The sequence below is a fragment of the Centroberyx affinis genome, unplaced genomic scaffold, assembly GCF_046629955.1.
Source record: "Centroberyx affinis isolate AG114_WGS23_722 - 3 ecotype Tasmania unplaced genomic scaffold, CSIRO-AGI_Caff_v1 ptg002074l_1, whole genome shotgun sequence".
Taxonomy (NCBI): Eukaryota; Metazoa; Chordata; class Actinopteri; order Beryciformes; family Berycidae; genus Centroberyx; species Centroberyx affinis.
In genome coordinates, this window is record NW_027280404.1 from 99,889 (window position 1) to 119,522 (window position 19,634).

The 19,634-nt window shown below is 42.1% G+C and overlaps 2 protein-coding genes across 2 annotated transcripts; one reads left to right on the top strand and one right to left on the bottom strand.

Annotated features, from left to right (window-relative positions):
- The first annotated feature begins 478 nt into the window (after positions 1–478).
- On the top strand, positions 479–7,711 carry LOC139654299 (aldehyde dehydrogenase 1A1-like). Its single transcript, XM_071531404.1, has 14 exons — positions 479–539; positions 2,061–2,239; positions 3,262–3,366; positions 3,559–3,699; positions 3,879–4,008; positions 4,174–4,235; positions 4,626–4,754; positions 4,951–5,064; positions 5,376–5,478; positions 6,159–6,343; positions 6,412–6,576; positions 6,751–6,908; positions 7,312–7,386; positions 7,639–7,711. The coding sequence occupies exons 1-14, from the start codon at positions 479–481 to the stop codon at positions 7,709–7,711; spliced, it is 1,680 nt and encodes a 559-aa protein (XP_071387505.1).
- Positions 7,712–8,558: 847 nt separating this feature from the next.
- tmc2b (transmembrane channel-like 2b) lies at positions 8,559–19,326 on the bottom strand. The gene is given in 21 exon segments (XM_071531408.1): positions 8,559–8,779; positions 8,889–9,018; positions 9,118–9,196; positions 9,683–9,808; positions 10,250–10,489; positions 11,066–11,133; positions 11,788–11,916; positions 12,245–12,403; positions 12,560–12,739; positions 13,054–13,248; positions 13,762–13,909; positions 14,004–14,146; positions 14,426–14,524; positions 14,655–14,761; positions 14,898–14,979; positions 15,097–15,143; positions 15,146–15,186; positions 16,461–16,604; positions 18,150–18,561; positions 18,975–19,016; positions 19,281–19,326. Coding segments are annotated over 21 exon segments (2,838 nt in total).
- Between the last annotated feature and the right edge of the window lie 308 nt (positions 19,327–19,634).

Sequence of the window (19,634 nt, forward strand, 5' to 3'; positions counted from 1 at the left end):
GTAATTTAACCCGAGGCTACTTAGCCTACATGGTGGAGGGAATAGATCAAAAGCATCATAGGCCTTTATCTTCTTGGATGTTGTGGATGAAGTGCGAGCGCGAGGTGCTTCATATAAAAATGTATATGAAAAATAAACATTTTGTTCAGCTAAAACACAAAAACAACAACAACAATTTCAGCTAGCCCACTAATGGCATACCTCGTTTCACGGTCAAAGAAACTGAGTCGTGCGCGCGCCTGCCTCGCGGGGCACGTGGGGTAGCTGGGATTGGTTCCGTCTGATTAGCGCGTGCCCCCGGGCCCCCGGAGGCGCGGGACCCTCCGCTATACTCCCGGTGGGTGAGACGGTTACGTTCCTTCCACTGCTTCCCATAAGGAGCGGGAGTGTGTAGGGAGTGAAGGTATATAAGGAGGGCGGCGGGTGTCCGGTCCGACTCGACAGTTGAGCACCGCTGACAGTCAGACCGGCTGACATCATGCCCGTGACTGGAGTGGAGATCCATCAGACTGCAGGCTCTTCACCAGCAGCGTGCACAGGTAATGACACTCTTCTTCCTCAACTACTTTCTTTTTGAAGTGAATCATGCTGACAACCATCCGTTTACAGCCCGTATTTGAGTTTACCTTTTTATCTTAATTCTCAGCCTCTCAAGACATTTTTAAACTTTCACAACATTTCATGTGTAAATATTTGATGTGTGAATACTAGCTGTGTGTGTGATTTCAGGCTATGTTTTTTTATTTTTTTTATTTAGCACAAAAGAGTGATTAAAACAAAATATCCATAATGTATACCAACATCATAAAGAGCATGTGCAAGGAAGACCAATGAAACCCCGAGGGGCTTATGGAGTGTCTCCCTTAATAACAATCATACATAATTACAATATAGTGTAATAAAACCCCCAAAAAGGTTTAGAAAGAACAAAACAATATGAACAAATCAATAGGTAAAGTAATGTTGTCAATTACTGACATAATCTGGATAAAATTGTCCTATACTAATTATGTCAAAGTTCTTTATTCAGCACAGAATGAAATACATTTAACCTACATTGCATTTGTGAATAGTAATGGATTCATTTCCTTTTTTCTCAGTATAACACTGAACTATTTACATTGTTTAAATATCAACCAATTAGGCTATAATGAATGATTTATATAATTTCTCTGTCAGAAATTAACAGGCCTAATAGTGAGGATATGCTAAGGATAAAAAAATGAATAGGCTACAGATTAACTTTTTAAAAATGAACAATTAGAAAGGAGTGAGATGTTTTAAGTTAGATACCTTCAGTTATGAATAAGGCAACCAAATGTCTATTATGTGTTAATGTCAATTGTCTAATTGTGTGTGTATAGGCTAAAATCTGTGTGTGTGTGTGTGTGTGTGTGTGTGTGTGTGTGTGTGTGTGTGTGTGTGTGTGTGTGTGTGTGTGTGTCAGATGCAGTACTTTTAGTACTCCTTTCCTTTGTGAAAAGCTCAGAGCCTTATCACCTCTTCAGGTAGAATAGTAGCAGAAACCATCAGTAGTTTTCCCTATATGACTAATTTTCAAATGTTGGGGAAAATAAAAACATGCTGCTTGACTCATCTTTTCTTACAAGTGGAGTCCATTTTTGACCAAGCTGTAAGTTTTTTTGCAATTGAAATCAAGCACACCTCCGTAGTGTTTGGCCAGGTCTGGTGTCCCGCTGTCCTCAGATCCTCTCTGTTCTAATGAGGTCAATCCAGTCCAGAGCTCGGAGCCAGCCCGACTTTACGGTGCCAGTCGTAACCCTTGACCCCGTGGTGTTAGCCTGCTGGCAATGCCAAACCCTCATTTGGCACGGCTTCTCTCTGCTCCAAAGGGATGGGATGGCATCTTATGCACAGGGTTATGACAAAACACGAAGGAGCTATTCTCACTCAGTGATCCACATTTTCACTTATGTAATCAAGCGCAGCGCAGTGTGCGGGTAAACACGCAGTCGCACATGCCCGCACCCTAACAAGCACGCACACAGACACACACACACACAAGTACACAAACTGCTTTCCATTTGTGTCTCTTCCAGAAGGAAAGCAGGTCAACATGAGCTCCCAGCCCGACAACGGCCACCAGAAGCAGCCTGGTAATGGACGCAGTCACCAGGGACCAAACCAGAGCCAGAGCCACAGACCACAGTGTGCAGGCGGACCTGAGACTCAGGCCCTGCCCATGCCGATCCCTGACCTCCCCATCCAATACACTAAGGTGAACCCAGAACCAGTGAATTCAGTGGCAAAGAGTCCAAGCAGGAGGGATGATTGTGGAGCGGCACTAAATCACTGAGGTCCAGTTTGGTTCAGGTTTCATTTGTCCTAGAGGGCAATTAGGCTCTCAGCAAAGGAACACAGAGTGTAAAAGATACAGAAGTCCATCTGGATTACCACAAAGATACACAAGACTCAGACAATTTGTGAAAATATGTTAATCAATCCCAGGAGGGGGAAGTTTTGCTGTCTCAGCTGTTACCATGGTACTGTAGGCGAGTTGGATGTTTTCCATCAGGAAGTCAGGTTCTGATTGTGATTCTGAACATCTGAACATTGAAATGTCAGAATTTGAAAAAAGTGTAGAAATGTAAGAAATGCATGTACAGTTTACAGTTTACAGTTCACAGTTCTCTTTTCATCCTGAACCTGTAACCTGTACCCTGTATGCAAAAAAACATTCTGTAAGTATTTCACTTACAGTTTTTCTTTCTTATTTGGCAGAGCATGGTACAGACGCACCTGAGTTTTATGACTCAGTCGACATTTGGGTGACTCAACCTGTTGTTAATCTCTTCATGCTCCCCCTTCAATAAGGCATTGTGTACCAATGATGTAGTAATTTAGTATTTATGGTTTGTGTCCAAAGGAAAAAGGAAAAAATATGGCGTGTTGGTTTGTAATTAGTAGCCTGTTCTAGAGCAGAATGGGAGTCTGGTTTTAACGACATGAAAGATAGTTCCCAGCAACAGAGGAAGACGGTAAAATATTTACTGGGCCTTTATCAGTTTGGTTACTGTTTAAGGTAATTACCTGGATTTACTCTTTTAATCTACATGCTTTACAACTTGCAGATGCATGTCATAAAAAATATCAAGAGCAAGCAAAATGACAAGCCTGTTATTAATTTCATCAGACCGGCAACAGCTGATACATTTCTCCATCGTGCGTCGAGGACTGTCTTTGATCTGCTTTGAGTCCAGGGGGGATAATAATAGAAGAATCATAATCATTCTGTTTCAGCTGTTCATCAACAACGAGTGGCACGAGTCATGCAGCGGGAGGAAGATTCCTGTGTATAATCCCGCTACAGCAGAGTTACTGTGTGAGGTGGAGGAGGCCGGCTCAGTAAGTAAACTGATGGGGTTTGTGCCTCCGTACTAGCAGCTGAGGAATTTGTGTATATAATATAATAATAGTGTGTGTGTAGTGTGTACATATTGCTCTTGTGTGTATTTTTGTGTACAGGTGTTTGTGTGTGTGTGTGTGTGTGTGTGTATAGTTTGTCTAAGTGACCACCTCAACTCTAACCTCTTGTAGGAGGATGTAGACAAGGCAGTGAGGAGTGCCAGAGCTGCGTTCCAGATGGGGTCACCATGGCGATCCATGGACGCCTCGGACCGCGGTCACCTGCTCAGCAGACTGGCTGACTTGGTGGAGAGAGACCAGCTACTACTGGCAGTGAGGAACACATACACACACACACACACACACACACATACACACATACACATACACATAAACACACACACTACAGGAACTTGCGGTTGCAGTGTGTGGACAGTTAATTTATTGCCTGTTGTCAGCGGTAATAGATCTGGCCTTTGTATAATAATTAGTGTGTTTCTCTGTATTTCTAGACCCTAGAGGCTCTGGACTCTGGGAAAGTGTTTCTCATGGCGTTCTTTGTAGACCTGATGGCCACAATCAAAACCTTGAGATATTACGGTGGTTGGGCAGACAAGATCCACGGCAAAACCATCCCAATAGGTGAGTGGCTTCCTTTTCAGTTTTGGTTGCAAACACTCTGACCGCTCACAATGTGAAAAATGTGTAAAAATTATATCTTATGTTACAGCTGACAATTCTATATTAACATACAAGCTGTAACTCATAATGTGTTTAAAAATATCCATGCAAAAAACTAATTTTCAGATGGAGAGTATTTCACTTACACACGACATGAGCCCATTGGAGTGTGTGGCCAGATCATTCCTGTGAGTAGAAAAAATACTGTAAATAGAAAAGAAATAGAGATTGGGTGCATTTACACGCACTCTAACGATCCAATGTTCATCTGATTAAGGCAATACTCTTGACTATAGAAACTGTGATGTGTGAGAACAAATAAATGTAAATCCAGGTTTTTGAGGCAAATGGTGTTACTTCAAACCACGTAAACACTTTAATCACTTTAATTAACTATCGCCTTAAACTGATTATTACTGTAACCAGCACTGTGTACATCTGAACATACCTGCTGCAAAAAAAACAGATCAAAGTAATTTGTCATGCTTATGAAATATAAATTATACTTACAAGAGACTTTATTGTATCTAAGTTCTTCCTGTTGTAAATCGACCATGTGGATGCATTTTGGTCTGCAGTGGAATTTCCCGGTGATGATGTTTGCGTGGAAGATCGCTCCGGCCCTGTGCTGTGGAAACACTGTAGTCATCAAACCTGCCGAACAGACCCCACTCACAGCCCTGCACATGGCAGCGCTCATCAAAGAGGTTCGTTACCATTATTGCTTTTCCTCCACATCAATATAAGAAAGAAGGAACAGGTGGACAAGAGCAATAAGCTTGTAATCAGAAATTGCTAAGACCTGCCTGTAAAAGTAATCTGCTCTAAAAATATGCCTTGATTGAAGAGGAACAGATGCAGTGGTTATTGTGTGTCATTGTCCTTCCCTCTCTCTGTGTTCAGGCCGGGTTTCCTCCAGGTGTGGTGAACGTGTTGCCAGGTTACGGCCAGACAGCAGGCTGTGCCATTTCCCACCACATGGACATCGACAAAGTAGCCTTCACTGGATCAACTGCCGTTAGTATCTACTGAAATAAATGTTGAATTAAGCAGACATTCTCTCTGGAAAACTTTATTCTATTCTATTCTATTCTATTCTATTCTATTCTATTCTATTCTATTCTATTCTATTCTATTCTATTCTATTATATTATATTCTTGTCTAGTCTAGTCTAGTCTAGTCTAGTCTAGTCTAGTTGACTTGGTTTTTGGAGTGTTGGCACTGATTACTAGTCTCTCTTACCTGTATTTACCAGGTTTAATGATGTTACGTAGCTCTTTCACCGTAACGTAACTGTGTGTCTTACTCTGCTGTCATCGGTTGCCAGGTTGGGAAACTCATCCAGAAGGCCGCAGGTGACACCAACCTGAAAAGAATCACGCTAGAACTGGGTGGCAAAAACCCCAATATTGTCTTTGCTGACTGTGATTGTGAGTATTTCTTTTTACAGTAGTTGCTGGATGTGAAAACGAGATAGACCTTGATATAGATTCCCTTACTGTATGAAAATGTTGATCCATGGCCAGTCTTTGGCCACAATTATGAACAGTGATGTCTCTATAATAATAAACTTTATTTATAGAGCACTTATCAAAACAGAGTTACAACGTGCTTTACAGGAGAAATAAAAATGGGAGCACTAAATAAAAATGTGATCAATAAATATTAATGAAAAAAATAATGCAAAAGAGCAAATGCATAGAATAATTAAAACAAATAAAAATAGAATACAGACTATTTAATAATCTACTAATTACAAATTAGTAGGTTATTAAAGGGAGAGACTGAGTGGCTAGCCTGATCTTGTCAGGCAGGTCTTTCCAGAGCCTGTAGAGACCCGATGGAGAAACTCGATTTTAGTCTTCAGTCTAGACTGTGGGACGGCCAGAAGAGCGCTGCCCGAGGCTGAGCTTGGGCTCATATGGGATAAAAGCTCAGAGATATTGCTAGGCACTACTCCAAAACGTGCCTTAAAAGGCGATCAATAAAATTTAAAAAAAAATCCTGAATTGTACTGGTAGCAATAGCAACTGAAGCTAAAATGGGGGTAGTTCCTGTCAAGACTCTGTCAGCAGCGTGTTGACCTGTAATCTGTCCGTCTGTCTCACAGTAGAGTATGCGGTGGAGCAGGCCCACAGCGGTCTGTTCTTCAACCAGGGCCAGTGCTGCCTGGCTGGGTCCAGGGTGTTCGTAGAGGAGCCCATCTATGACGAGTTTGTCCGCCGCAGTGTAGAGAAGGCCAGATCCAAAGTACTGGGAGACCCGCTGCTGCCAGGAGTGGAGCAGGGACCACAGGTAGTAAAATGTTGATTACACAATGTCTGAGAAGTAGTTTTCTACGTTCTGACTGTGTTTCTCTCCAGATTGACCAGAAGCAGTTTGATAAGATAATGGAGCTGATAGAGAGCGGGGAGAGGGAGGGAGCCACGCTGGAGTGTGGAGGGTCTGCATGGGGTCAGAGGGGACTTTTCATCCAACCCACCGTCTTCTCCAACGTCACAGATGATATGCGCATCGCCAAGGAGGAGGTATACCCACACACAACCACACACACACACACACACACACACACACAAACACATGACCAACAAATGGATCATCTGTGTCTTAACTTCTTTCTCCCTCCTCTAACCTGTTCATCCTCTCACCACCACGTTTCCCTTCCTTTCTTCTCCCTCTCTGTCTCCACCTGTCCCGCTTAGATTTTTGGTCCAGTGCAGCAGATCATGTGTTTCCATAGCGTGCAGGAAGTCATCCAGAGAGCCAATGCCACCCAGTACGGCCTGGCAGCAGGAGTGTTCACTAACAACATCGACAAGGCCCTCACAGTCTCCTCTGCTCTACAGGCTGGCATGGTCTGGTATGGAGCAGCTCCTCTTTAATCAAGTGATGTTGCACTTTGGAATAATATTTTCACTCTCCAGCACACTAACACATGCCTTTGGGATTTTCTCACTTCTCAATAATTGCAAGCAGGACCCTGGACACAGAATGAAAATGTTGCCTATGTGTACATTGTTGCCTTTGCGGTTTAAAATTATTTTTAGACTAGGTTTTAAAAGTGAAAGTAAATTGAGTACAAGTCCCCAGATTGGCCAACATTAATAGCTGACCATAGACTCCTGTAGAGGCATGTGCGCTAAAAAAGTGAAAACATTTTACCAAGGTGAGACAAGTTTTATAATCACATTCTATATACTGTATATTTTGACTGAAGTGATACAGTATGATTCAGTCTTCATGTGCTGGTTGCTCTGTTGCAGGGTGAACTGCTACAATGCTATGAGTTCTCAGTGTCCCTTCGGTGGTTTCAAGATGTCGGGGAATGGAAGAGAACTGTGAGTGACACCATCGCACTATTCTCTGTTTTATCCAGCTTTATGACTGGTATGGCATGTATGGTGCATGGTAGTAGCCATTTTATCTAGGATAGCATAGGAGATGTTTCAGCAGCTGACTGTAATAAGGTGGTATTTGTAACACTGGAACCTGACCTCATCTAGTTTTTGGAAATCCTAGGAAACATGTCTATAGCTTATTGCATGGATCATTTTTTTTCTGTAATTATCAATAGTGTGTGTTTATTTCAGGGGGGAGTATGCTCTTCAGGAGTACACTGAGGTCAAGGCGGTCACCATCAAAATCTCTCAGAAGAACTCATAACGCCGTCATACACTGGACTAAGTTGATCTGTACTTTAAGTCCTGAACCATCCCACGACATCAGCTGCTCCACAGACTTTTTTTTGGGAATTGTCATATGACACCCAGATGTTTTCCATGAACATTTATTCCTTTCTTTTTTTTTATTTCATATGAATGTTTTATCTCTTGATATTAATATGGAAATGCTGACTTCCATTCATCTATATTCTTATAGTGTACTATCTCAGACATATTACATAAACAGTTTAATGTACAGTATGTGCTCTATAGTAGAACTGGCTGTCATGTGTTAGCATAGGGAATGTGTGTTTTTTGTACATTCAGAGTTGAGAATTGAAGGAGCACCTTGATGCCTGTAATGCAAAGCAGACATGTTATATCTGATTTATTTTATTAGGTGTCATACAAAAAATAAAATAGAAAGACATTTTACAAACTATTTACAGTGCAAGTGATTTCCGAATGAAATCAATAAAAGGCCCTTCCCATATTGATAACCAATAATTGCCTCTCCGATCATTTAAATGCAGAAAACTTGATGATGCCCTAGCTACCATATCTGTATTATAACATGCTGCTGTGTGATAATTTTTGACATTTTTAGTGTAATAAAGACGTCATTGATCTTGCATACAGACACCAGAAGGCACAATCAGTTTTGTGTCTATTGACCTCAATAATAATGTCATAAAGTCCCAATACATTACAATTTCTGACTGAGGAAATTATGGGATGTCACCCTCCTTCAGTTCCAGGCAAGCAAAGCAGTGGTCATGCCTATATACAGTAGTTGTTGTGGATGTATTGTAGGTATTGTCTAGATTTTGATCCATGAATCCGGACTCCTATCGCCTTGGCGGAGGCCCGCCCCGACCCCTGCCTCTCCCCTGCCCAGGAGAAGGACCCCTGGCGTTTCCAGGAGGCCCTCTTGGTCCCGGGGCACGGGTCACTGCACCTCTGGGGTTCGAGGCAGCCAATGACACGTCCTTTTGCAGATTAACCCCTTTCCCATTGGCTGCTGCACCTGGCTTCATTTTGGGAGACTTGCCCTTCTCACTTACGACATCTGAGACGAGAGATGGGGAGCAACAAAGCGGACAGTCAGATGCAAATTTACTGATAGCAGGTGCACATAATAGAGTGTGTGTGTGCGTGTGTGTGTTTTGTGTGTGTACCAGGTGTGGGTGGCTCCTCTTCAGTGGGAGGAGGTATCAGAGACTTGTTTGGCAGCAGGTCCTCCAAGTCTTTCATCACTTGGTTGGTGCTGTCCTTGTTGTTCCTACGGTTCTTCTCCTCGTCGCGAGCCTACAGTGTCCATCAGCACCCAGGCAGAAGTTGGTTTGGTTACATTTTGAGCAAAGGAGAGGAGAAAAAGAAAAGAGAACAGGAGAAGCTCATACTAACCATCTGCATCTTCTTCTTAAGATCCAGGTTGGCTTGTTGGTATCCCTTCGACACGGCATTCAGGTAGTAGAGTGCCAGCCTGTTATACATGTAAACATTTTAAGTCTCTTATGTGTAACCAATTGCAGTGTTAAATCATCTGTGTATGAGTTCCCTTGCATTGAGTACCAGGCCTGGACTACAATCATGCTTAAAACACTTGAACACTACAAAGGTCGTTGGATTTTCTAAGAGAAGGCCAACAAACGGTCAACTGAAGAACATAAACAGATTAGAACTAATATAAAATCTAAAATTGCTGGTTTTTACAGAAAGTGGGTCTGGAAAGGTCATGGAAGGACATTTTAAAAGCTGAGATACTTCAACCCTAATCCTGACCCTAAAATTGAAAATAACCAACTGAATGTGGCTTGGCCTTTCTAGTGTTACATGTTATGCCCATTTAAAGGTTTATGTCCCACCTCTTCAAATGGAGTGACACTGTACTTCTGACTTTTAGAATTCTACACCAGCAGTAATTCTGAACCAAAATTTACAGCAACAGTCATTTTAAATGGATTCTTACACCATGAGAAGAACAGCAGGCATGATGAGTCCAGGGTTGGTGGCATAGGTGAAAATGTTCCCTATGAAAGACGGTAGATCCCTTTCTATAGTCTCCATCACCACCTCGTACATCTTCTCTCTGCCACTGGAGGACAGAAAGACATGGATCAAATATATGCTATATCTGATCTGGTCCTGTATAGCTTAACAGGTAGAACATGGCGCTAACACGGCCCGTCAGAAGCACAGGTCAGATGGACAGACAGTTACACACAAACACATCCAGGTTTCACACACACACATAATCCGGAAGTCTGATGTCAGAATACAACATGAAAAAAAAAACTCCACATATGAAAACCAACATGTGTCAAGTGGTTTGAATTCACATTTGATTCTCACTGGAGCCATGCATGCTAAAAATGTTCTTTGGATAAAAGTGTCCACCAAATGGCACATGTTGAAGTGAGAGACTTCCGGATTAAGTGTGTGTCTGTGTGTGTGTTAAACCTAGATGTGTTTGTGTGTAACTGTCTGTCCATGAGTGTATTTGTGCCTCTGTATGCGGTCTACCTCTCGTACGCACCTGAAGGGCCCGCAGTCGAAGGAGGGGGACAAAGTCATGATAGTGTAGACTACAGGCAGCAGGCTGAGGAAGAGCACGAGCAGCAGCAGGCCCATGTAGAAGTTGTTGGAGCGCGAGGCCTTGAAGACTCTCTCGTGGGGCACGTTGCAGCTCATCACCGCCCAGCACTGGTAGTACATGGAGGTCAGGAGACGCAAAACGTTCAGACCCACCAGACCTGGGGCATAAAACGCCCCCATCCTGATGGACAAGAGGGTCGTAGCAGGGTTAGGAAAGTTATTTTAAAAATGTAACCAGATTAGTGATTAACCTCCATCAAATTGTAATCATCCACTCAATACTCAAATGTAGTAAGGTAATGTGATTACTTTCAGTTACTTATGCAACACTTTGCCTCCAAAATCAATAGATTGTGTCGTTAAACAAACAATAAAATCCAATTTAAAGACTGTAGATTGAATAGTGCCATTATCATAATGTGTAACCACTATAAACCATTATTTTAAGACTTCTAAAATTCCTTTATGTACAATATATAGAGTTAAAATTACTGGATATAATCTCACAGTCCAGATTCCATTTACACTTAAAACAAACTTTTGAAGACAGTCTATACTACTGTGTTAAATAGGCACAATGGAGATGGAGAAGACAGACAAGTTTGAGAAATTTAACTCAACTTAATCTTTCACAGCACAGGCACGTTCATATGCCCGTTCAATCACCAGTGTATCTCAAATACATACTACATGTTTAAAGTTAGACAGAAACAGATAGAGAGAAAATAATGTCACATGCAGGTGTGGAGTAATTCACCATATCATGCCTTGATTGAAGATGAGGCCAAGCACATTTCCACTGATGTCAAACTCTCCGTATGATGGCTGGAATCATAAACACAACCACATCATCAACATATTGTGCTGAGTTAAAACAAACTAGGTCAATCTCACTTTGCATCTGCCCTTCTCTCTCTCTCTCCCTCTCTCCCTCTCTCTCTCTCTCTCTGTATACACCCCCCCCACACACACACACACCTCGGTAATTAAGTTCTCATTGCAGTATCTAGTTTCGCTGAATGTTAGGGATTACCTGTCTTGCCAGATGTCATTGTATGGTATCAGGTTGACTTGGATTCAACATGATCTGCACTGTACTCACATAGTATTCAATAATCGCAGAATGGCGTACTGCCACAACACGATGACACATCTGAACATTCATTATACTGATACACATACTGTACATACACATACAACCGCATGATGCATATACACACGTGGATATATTGTGTGCACAGACATTCACACTTACTGAGTCGTTTATATAGCCAACTATACTGTACAACACATACAAATTATGTTGTGTGGAATAGGTGCGCAAAGAAACTATTTGACCATTAATTCATTTAACCATGCAAACATAAACACACACACCCTCAAACATGTGCTATACGAGGACACACACTGAGACACTGACACAGACATGCATGGACCCCGACACACACACGCGCACACACACACACACTGAGCACTCACAAATCCAGCCTCCAGGTCCCAGCACCAGCAGTAGTTAAGGAAGCGGACGATGACAGCACGCAGGAAGTCACCAATCAGGATGGTCAAGTAGGTCACCTGGATGTCCGACACAATCAGCTTCACAAATTCCTACGCAGTGGAAGAAAACAGGCACAAGAAATAAGAACACATACATACAAAATCGTACATTTTGGTTTCTTGTCCTTGATTAGCCCAGTGACTTGATTTACATATGTTAAAACATGGGGTCCCAGAGATGCTGAAAATGTGATAGCGACACCACATTTATAGGGCTTGTACCATACCTAAATACTTTTAGAAATTTAATAGAAAAATCCTACAAGATAAGTTCGATAAATTACAAAATATGATAGCTGGTAACCAGACGGATGACCTGTTCCTTTATGCATATCTTTGGTATCTTTGTGGGCCAGCGCTACATAATTGGCCTACTGACTATTCCCACTGCAGTCTCCCAGCAGGGCCCTCTGATGGCGTCGGCAGGGTGGACATCAGGAGGAGGAATGTCTGTGGTGTTGTAGGTGGCGCTGTAGTTGGCATAGTACTCATTCAAAGCCCAGATAGTGGCGTTCTTAATTGACTTCTCTCTCTCCAGCTGAAGAAAGGAAAATATATAAGCGTACAGGGTATTCACAATGGAAATATACACGATTTTAGCACTTTTTTTCTGTATGGAAGTGAACCCAGATATGCATAAACACAACCATCCACACACCACACCATACACACATCAATACAACACCTCCCCTACCTTGGCATTGACCTCATCGAACAGGGCGAAGAGGAAGGTGTAGAGGTTTCCCAGGAAGAGGGCGAAGATGCGTCCCAGCTGCCACTTGAGGGCAATTCGAGGGTGATATTCCTCCAGCTCAGCAATGGTCTCAAACAGAGGAGGACACACCAGGCCCAGCAGAGACATCACAAACTCCACCTGATACATGTAGAGGAAAGAGGGAGTGTTGCAAATCTCTGTTCTTACAAAGAGGGACACTCTATCCTGTAATGAAATCACTCTCATTTAATCTGTCACTGTCTCTTCAGTTTCCATTGTCTTGCATGCAAACCCACACCTTGCCCCATTTTCTGTCATTTCCTCCATGATTGTGTATTGGGTTACTTGTACAAGCGCAGGGGATTACAACAAATAAAACATGATCATAGCTAATACACACATGGGAATGACTTGTAGTTCATCCTTATAGCGTAAACAAATTCCAAAACAGTGAAAGGTTAATCTCAACCTGCCTCATTCTTTTCAAACCAGGAGAGCTCATCCTCATCCATCTCAGCGAACTCCTGAGATCGTTTCACCACAAAGTAGATGAGGTATCCGCTGCCTCCGAGGCTGCACAGGATTAAGAGGTTGGCCAGAACCCTGAGGAACCGACGAAGGTGGATGTTCTCATCCTTCTGGTTCTCCTGTTCGTCCACAATGGATTCCTGCAGCAGGGAAAAATGCACCAATTAATGCACTGAAGAGGCAGTAGTCTCTTTTCATGTTTCATGTTTCATTCAAATTCATATATACCTGATTTTAAAATCCCTGTCCTGGCATTACTCATTCCTTTGCCCCACCTATATTTTACCAGTGACCTTCCTGTCACAAGTCCACTTCTCTAACCTCTAGGCCAGTGGTTGCAAAGAATGATTTCCCCTTTTTAAGTTGTTCCATTATATCAAAGGAGGCATACAGGCTGACTAAGTAACTGATTAAGTATTTCACAAGAAAAATGCAGAAAAATATATATGATAATACATTTGTATAGTAGAAATGTGTTTGTTTCCTAGCACATAAATCAACTCAGGACCCCCTGAAATTATCAACCCTAACCCCCCCCTCAACCCCCAGATTAAGAACCACTGCTCTATGCTACTGCTGCCCTCAAACTTGTCAGCTGCCATTCTCATTCTCCAAACACACAAATGCAGACACACACACACACACCTGCTAACCTTGAAGCTAGTAGTAATGGAGGCAAACTTATTGTCTGCAGTCTCAGGGTTTCCTATCAGGTAATCCCAGCTGGTGAACATCTTCCAGCTGAAGGTGAACTCTCCCTCCTCCGCCCCATCCCCTCCTTCATTTGAGTTACGAGCCATCCTGAGGAGAGACACAGAGACAGTAGAGAGAAAGAGGGAAAGAGAGGAGAGGAAGGCCATATGTCTGTGCCTGCGTGTGTGTGTGTCTTGCATACGTTCTAATGACAACCATCAGGCTGTATCCGAAGATGCCGACGCCCACCAGCAGGTACGACAGAGGGAGTCTGAACTGCAGCAGCCCGATGGTTCGCTCGTCGTTATAGTACCCATAAAACAAAAAAGAGTACTTGCAGTATCCCTGTTGGTGAGGCATACAAATTAATATTCATACTTAAAGCAATGGAAATAACACACCCTTACTACTGTACAAATAGCTGTGTTGGTCATACATCATAAATTTATTACATATATTGTATATATATATATGAAATATGTAAAGTAACTAAGTGAAATAAGTCATTTTGACTTATAAACTTAATTTACCAATATAACAACATAAAGCACATTGATTTTATGCAGGTATTCTGTTGAAATGAGTTGAGGCTGAATGTTTAAAGAATGAAGCTTAGTTCCTCACACCAAAGTCAAAGAGCACAGAGAAATCCATGGCTCTGTCCTGCTCTGGTCTGGGAACAGTCTTCCTGGGAATTGAGCCATAAGGAAGACCCATGAGAACCTAAAGACAGAGGAGGAGGGTGGTGGAAAAGGAGAAGGCTATTATACAGATGTATGGGTAACTGATAGCATGCACAATGTCTGTTACATCAGATATCACTTGCCAGCATGCGTTATGAGAAAGGCTGTACCTCTGGCAGCACCACTAGTCCAAACATGAACCCAAACAGGACCAGATTCAGACCATACATCCACCTTAGAAAAATAAAGTAGGATGCCACAGACGACCCGAAGTGACCTATGAACGGGACAAAACACAACATAACTTACAGATATACTAACACAATTAGGGCAGCTCGTAAGCAACATGACCCAGTCAATCACTAATTTCAATCAAATGTGCGTCAGAGCCATAATGTCATAGTGGTACCAACTTTCTACTTCCTTAATCTTCCTCTCCCAGGGTATGCAGGCTGTTTTGAAGTTCTCAAAGTCACGTTTAAACTTTATTAGTTTCTGAAAAAAAAAAAAAGTAGGTAAAAACTGTGTAATTGCCCCAGTTCCTGCATTCATAGTATCATTTTCAGTGATGTAATATCTTTGTATGAAGTGTGAACAAAGTTGGCATGTTACCTTGGCCATCATGACTTTGTATGCATAGAGCTTCCTGCCTTTTCCTTTCCAAGAGCTCCTTCAAACTTCTCAACAAACGCCTGGGCTTCCCTGTTTGACCAACCAGAGAGGAAAAGAAGCACCATCACCCAGTGATAGAGAAAGGAACTGGAACTCTGAAGCTTTGAATTGCTTGGTGTAATAAAACGAGGAATAAAGAAGGCAAGCCTGGGATTGCTGTCTGATTGATGATAAACAGCACATGGAAAGAGCATTGAGCAGAATGAGTCGGCAAGCAGCGGGCCAATCAGCCACAACGGCATGCATTAAACAGTGTCAGGCTCATGAAAAAGTCAAGGCGTCTCACCTATCTTGTTCCCTGCCTAGAGCCTTTGCTTACACTGATCTGTACATAGAGAAACGTACACACCCACATACACAAACACACACACACATGTGCACACACATTCTAATGCCAACTTCCAACCTTGGCTCTGACAAGGAAAGCTTACTGCTGTGTTTACTCTGTTCCAACACTGAGTGAAGATGTCCAGCAGCTTGAACTACAGCCAGCCCTGTGTGTGTGTGTGTGTGTGTGTGTGTGTGTGTGTGAGAGAGAGAGAGTGTGTGTGTGTGTGTGTAGTGGTCAATACCAGTGCTTGTGAGAAACACTGATTAACCCCAACTCATGGCTGTCATCTCTGAAGACGATGTTACATTTCGTGAGATGTTTAGATCACAACCAGGCTTCATGTGCTAACACAATATAGAATTGACCGAACTGAATGAAATGATTGCTATTGTCAATGTGTGGTATTAAATTTATCATAAGAACAGTCTGACTAGCCCTGGCATGCTTCCAGGAATGAGCTGCAATCCAAAGTTTTACTTGTGTCAGCAAATATTATTATTATCAGATTATCCTTATTTCTTCTAAGGTCCAGTTTCCCAAAAGCAGACATTGATTTGCAATGGTGATTTGGGAAACCAAGTCCAAACAAGTTTCAGTTTCATAATTGTCTACTTTGTGTTGCACCAAAGTAGTTTTCAGCATGTAGATCACAGCACTGAGAAAGAGGAATATCAAACAGGCAAAGCAGCAGTGAAAAAGCTTTAATAATGCATGGCAGGCATCACATGTACATGACATGAGTGATGGTAAGCAATAAGCAAATTACTGGTAAGCAATAATCAATGAGCAAAAAGCAAATAAGCAATGAGTAAAATACTGGTAAGGATAAACAAATTTTGCAGTTAAGAGCAACAGGCAGAGAGAACAAAACACAGCAAGCAATAACCTCAAAACCAGATTCAGAAATGAACTACAAGCAAACAGGCAGAGGATGTGGGGGAAGGTTGGCCATTTTGTTGGTTTGTTGTTTTACTTAAGGAGTACGAGTCTCCTCTTCATGCGCCAGGGTTTGTTCCTTAAGGTCGCAATCAGTTTCTTCTTCTCCTCTACCTCCTCCTTCAGGGCGGCCATCTCTCCCTCCGACAGAGAATCTTCATCAGACCCGGAGGAAGAGGAGCTGCCACAGGGAGAGAGCTGTCATGTGCCATGTGGCTTGGTCAGGATGTTACAGCAGCCAAGCTTGGTGGATATAAAACCTCACTTTACTTCTCTCATTTATCTGCCTGTGATGAAGAGACAACTCATTGAATCTCAACTCATTAAACCTGTACTCCTATTTAAGATCAGTGAAAAAGCTTGTTTTCTCAGGTTGTCAGTTTTGCGTTCATTTTCATCTATGATACCATGTTTGCTAACATGAGTGTTAATTAGATATGGCAAGATATGGCTCATGCCATCAAGCAAAAATCAACAGATCTATTTGGAAGACGTATCTAAAAACATTCACATCATGGCAGCATTCAGGACCAATTTTCCCCTCATTCTTTGTGCATTGGTGCAAGATAGTTTGGTGACCGACATAATAATCACATTGTCCAAATAATAACCAATTATCAGTCATCACTCCACTTGTTCCCTGTAATTTAGTTGATATAGGCAGGTTTCAAAAATTTGGTGACAAATGACATTAGATGCAATGACTTTGCCATACCAGATTAAAAAACTTTTCACCGAGGGTAAACAACCTTCTTTCATGTCACTAGATTGGCTACTCGAATGCAACTAAGCACCAAGCACTTTCTATGAAGCTCCATTGCATCACAGGATGTTTTGTTTTCTTAGTTTTTATGGCAGCAGTGAATAAATGAATGAATGAATGAATGAATGAGACCGAAAACATGACCTTATACGCACCAACAAGAATCTGACACCACATCATCAGAGCAGCCAAAAATCTGCACCATCCAGCCTTGTTCACCATAACTCAATTCTATACCTACCGTAAAACTTCTAATAAATGTCCAGTCTCACAGTAGCCTGTCTCTTAAAGTAGCTTGGGAGGTCGTCATATTCAAGCAAATAAAAGCCTCTCACTAATAAACACTGGGTCCAGTAAATTACTAATCCTGTGTTTCTTTCGATATTCCAGCTTCATATAGAAATTATAATTACAATGCATCTTGCAATCTGTTTGGCACAGGTATTGTCTGTCTTTGTGTTATGAGACATGCAGATACAAATTAAAAAAATATTTTACCATAGGTTTGTGTTCACAGTACACATAAATCAGCTTTGAATTAATTAATCAGCTTTCTAATGCTGATTAATTAAAAGTGCGTCTCTGATAATAGACTTCTTCTAATAACTGCCTGCTCATTTTGGCTGTCGATACAAATAAAGGCCTGGGCCACTATTAGAAGTTTTACAGTAATCTCTCAGGATCATTTCCTAGTACATTAACAGCTCCCATCTCCCATCTAACAGCTTGACTGAACATTGCCTCCTACATTTAAAAGCAACCAGATATAAATACCATATATTCAGGTAGACAAGTGTAAATTTAGTGTTGAATGTTTCATCTTCCTGAATATATGCCATGTAGCTTCATATTAGCCCAAAGTCTGCCAGCAGTCCTCCCTCCTACATGAGGCTGAGTGGAGGAAAAGCTCATGTGGGTGTGTGGAGCGTACAGGTGAGAAACGGCTCTCAGAGAATACTGCACCTGCTGAACTTCCCACTCTTCTTTTTCTTGTCCTTCTCATTGCCTTTATCCTTTCCTCCTTTCCCTTTAGCATCTCCCTTCTTCTCCTTGTTCTGCTCCTCTTTCTCCTTTTTGGTCGCCACTTTCCCTCCTTTTTTCTTCTTCCCTCGCTCCTCCTCGCTCTCCTCCTCGCTCTCCTCCTTGACAGCCCTCTTCTTTTTGTTGGAGACTTTCGAAGCTTTGCTCTTCACACTCCGGTTATCTTCCTCCTCCTCATCTTCATCGCTGTCGTGGGACTTGGCCTTCTTCTTTCGTCCTCTCTTCCTCGGCACCTCATCCTCATCCTCTTCCTCCTCCTCATCATCACTGACCCTTCTGCTTTTGCGTGGAGGTGGTTTGGCCCTCCTGTTTTTAGCTCTCCTTCTGGCCTCATCTGAGACACACACATATATATACCCATTTTATTTTACACACACACACAAACACACACACAATACATTTACACTACATTTAAATTTTAGGCAATTGGTCGACACTCTAATCCAGAGTGATTTAAAATGAGTGCAACAGTTAGCTTAAATTCCTACATCACAAAAATGCAAACAACCAATAATAAAGAGTGCAAATGTCAGAGCCAAAACGGCCTGACAATATTCCAATGAGTGAACATGGAAGAAAGGCAAAGTGTGAGGAAAATGTAGAAAAAAGTGCTAAGAAGAGATATAGAAGAGAGACAAGGCAGACAGTAAAAGATTACTGCTCCATCACACGGACAAATATGCAAGAGATTAAAGAGTGACACCCACATCATTCACACTGTATCTCACTGATAAAAAGGAAACTTACCTTCACTGCCACTGTCGACCTCAGCATCAACCTCCATCCCAACTGGAAAATGGATGGAAAAACACACACACAAATTAGGGAGGATAATTCTTCCCACTTGTAGAGGTCCATCACCTATTATCAAGCCATGATCTGTGTTAATCTGGTTCATTCAAACAATTGCAAAACACCACAGAATGCAGGTAAGCAATGAAAGCTGGTGAATATTTAGTTGGTGGTCAAAGCAGAGAATAAATCCACTGTAGGAAAAAAACTGAAAAGAAAAGAAAATCCTCCCAGCACAATAGCAGAGAAAATCCTTCTCACCATCATCTATCCTAACTGCAACATCATTTTTCTTCTTGGGAGGCATTCTGCTGCGTTGTGTTTTAGTTTTAATTTATCCCTCTTCTTATTCTTCTGTTCACTTCAGTCCCTTCCTCCTCTCCATCCTTTGGTCTCTCAGATGAAGGAGCAGCAGATACGCCTGTGAAGGTATTGTCTCAAACAGCTGAGCAACACACACACACTCACTCACTCACTCACTAACACCACACACACATACACACACACACACACACAGACACACACACACACACACACAAACCCACACACACGCAGCAACAGGTGCGCCTATGTTTGGGCTGTTCAAAGGCTGGGCTCCTTGACGACCGCCAAAGA

Coding starts and splice junctions, on each gene's coding strand:
- LOC139654299 (XM_071531404.1), top strand. CDS start 479: ATGCCCGTGACTGGAGTGGAGATCCATCAGACTGCAGGCTCTTCACCA. Junction 2,240..3,261: donor TCCCCATCCAATACACTAAG/GTGAACCCAGAA, acceptor ATTCTGTTTCAG/CTGTTCATCAACAACGAGTG. Junction 3,700..3,878: donor GAGACCAGCTACTACTGGCA/GTGAGGAACACA, acceptor CTGTATTTCTAG/ACCCTAGAGGCTCTGGACTC.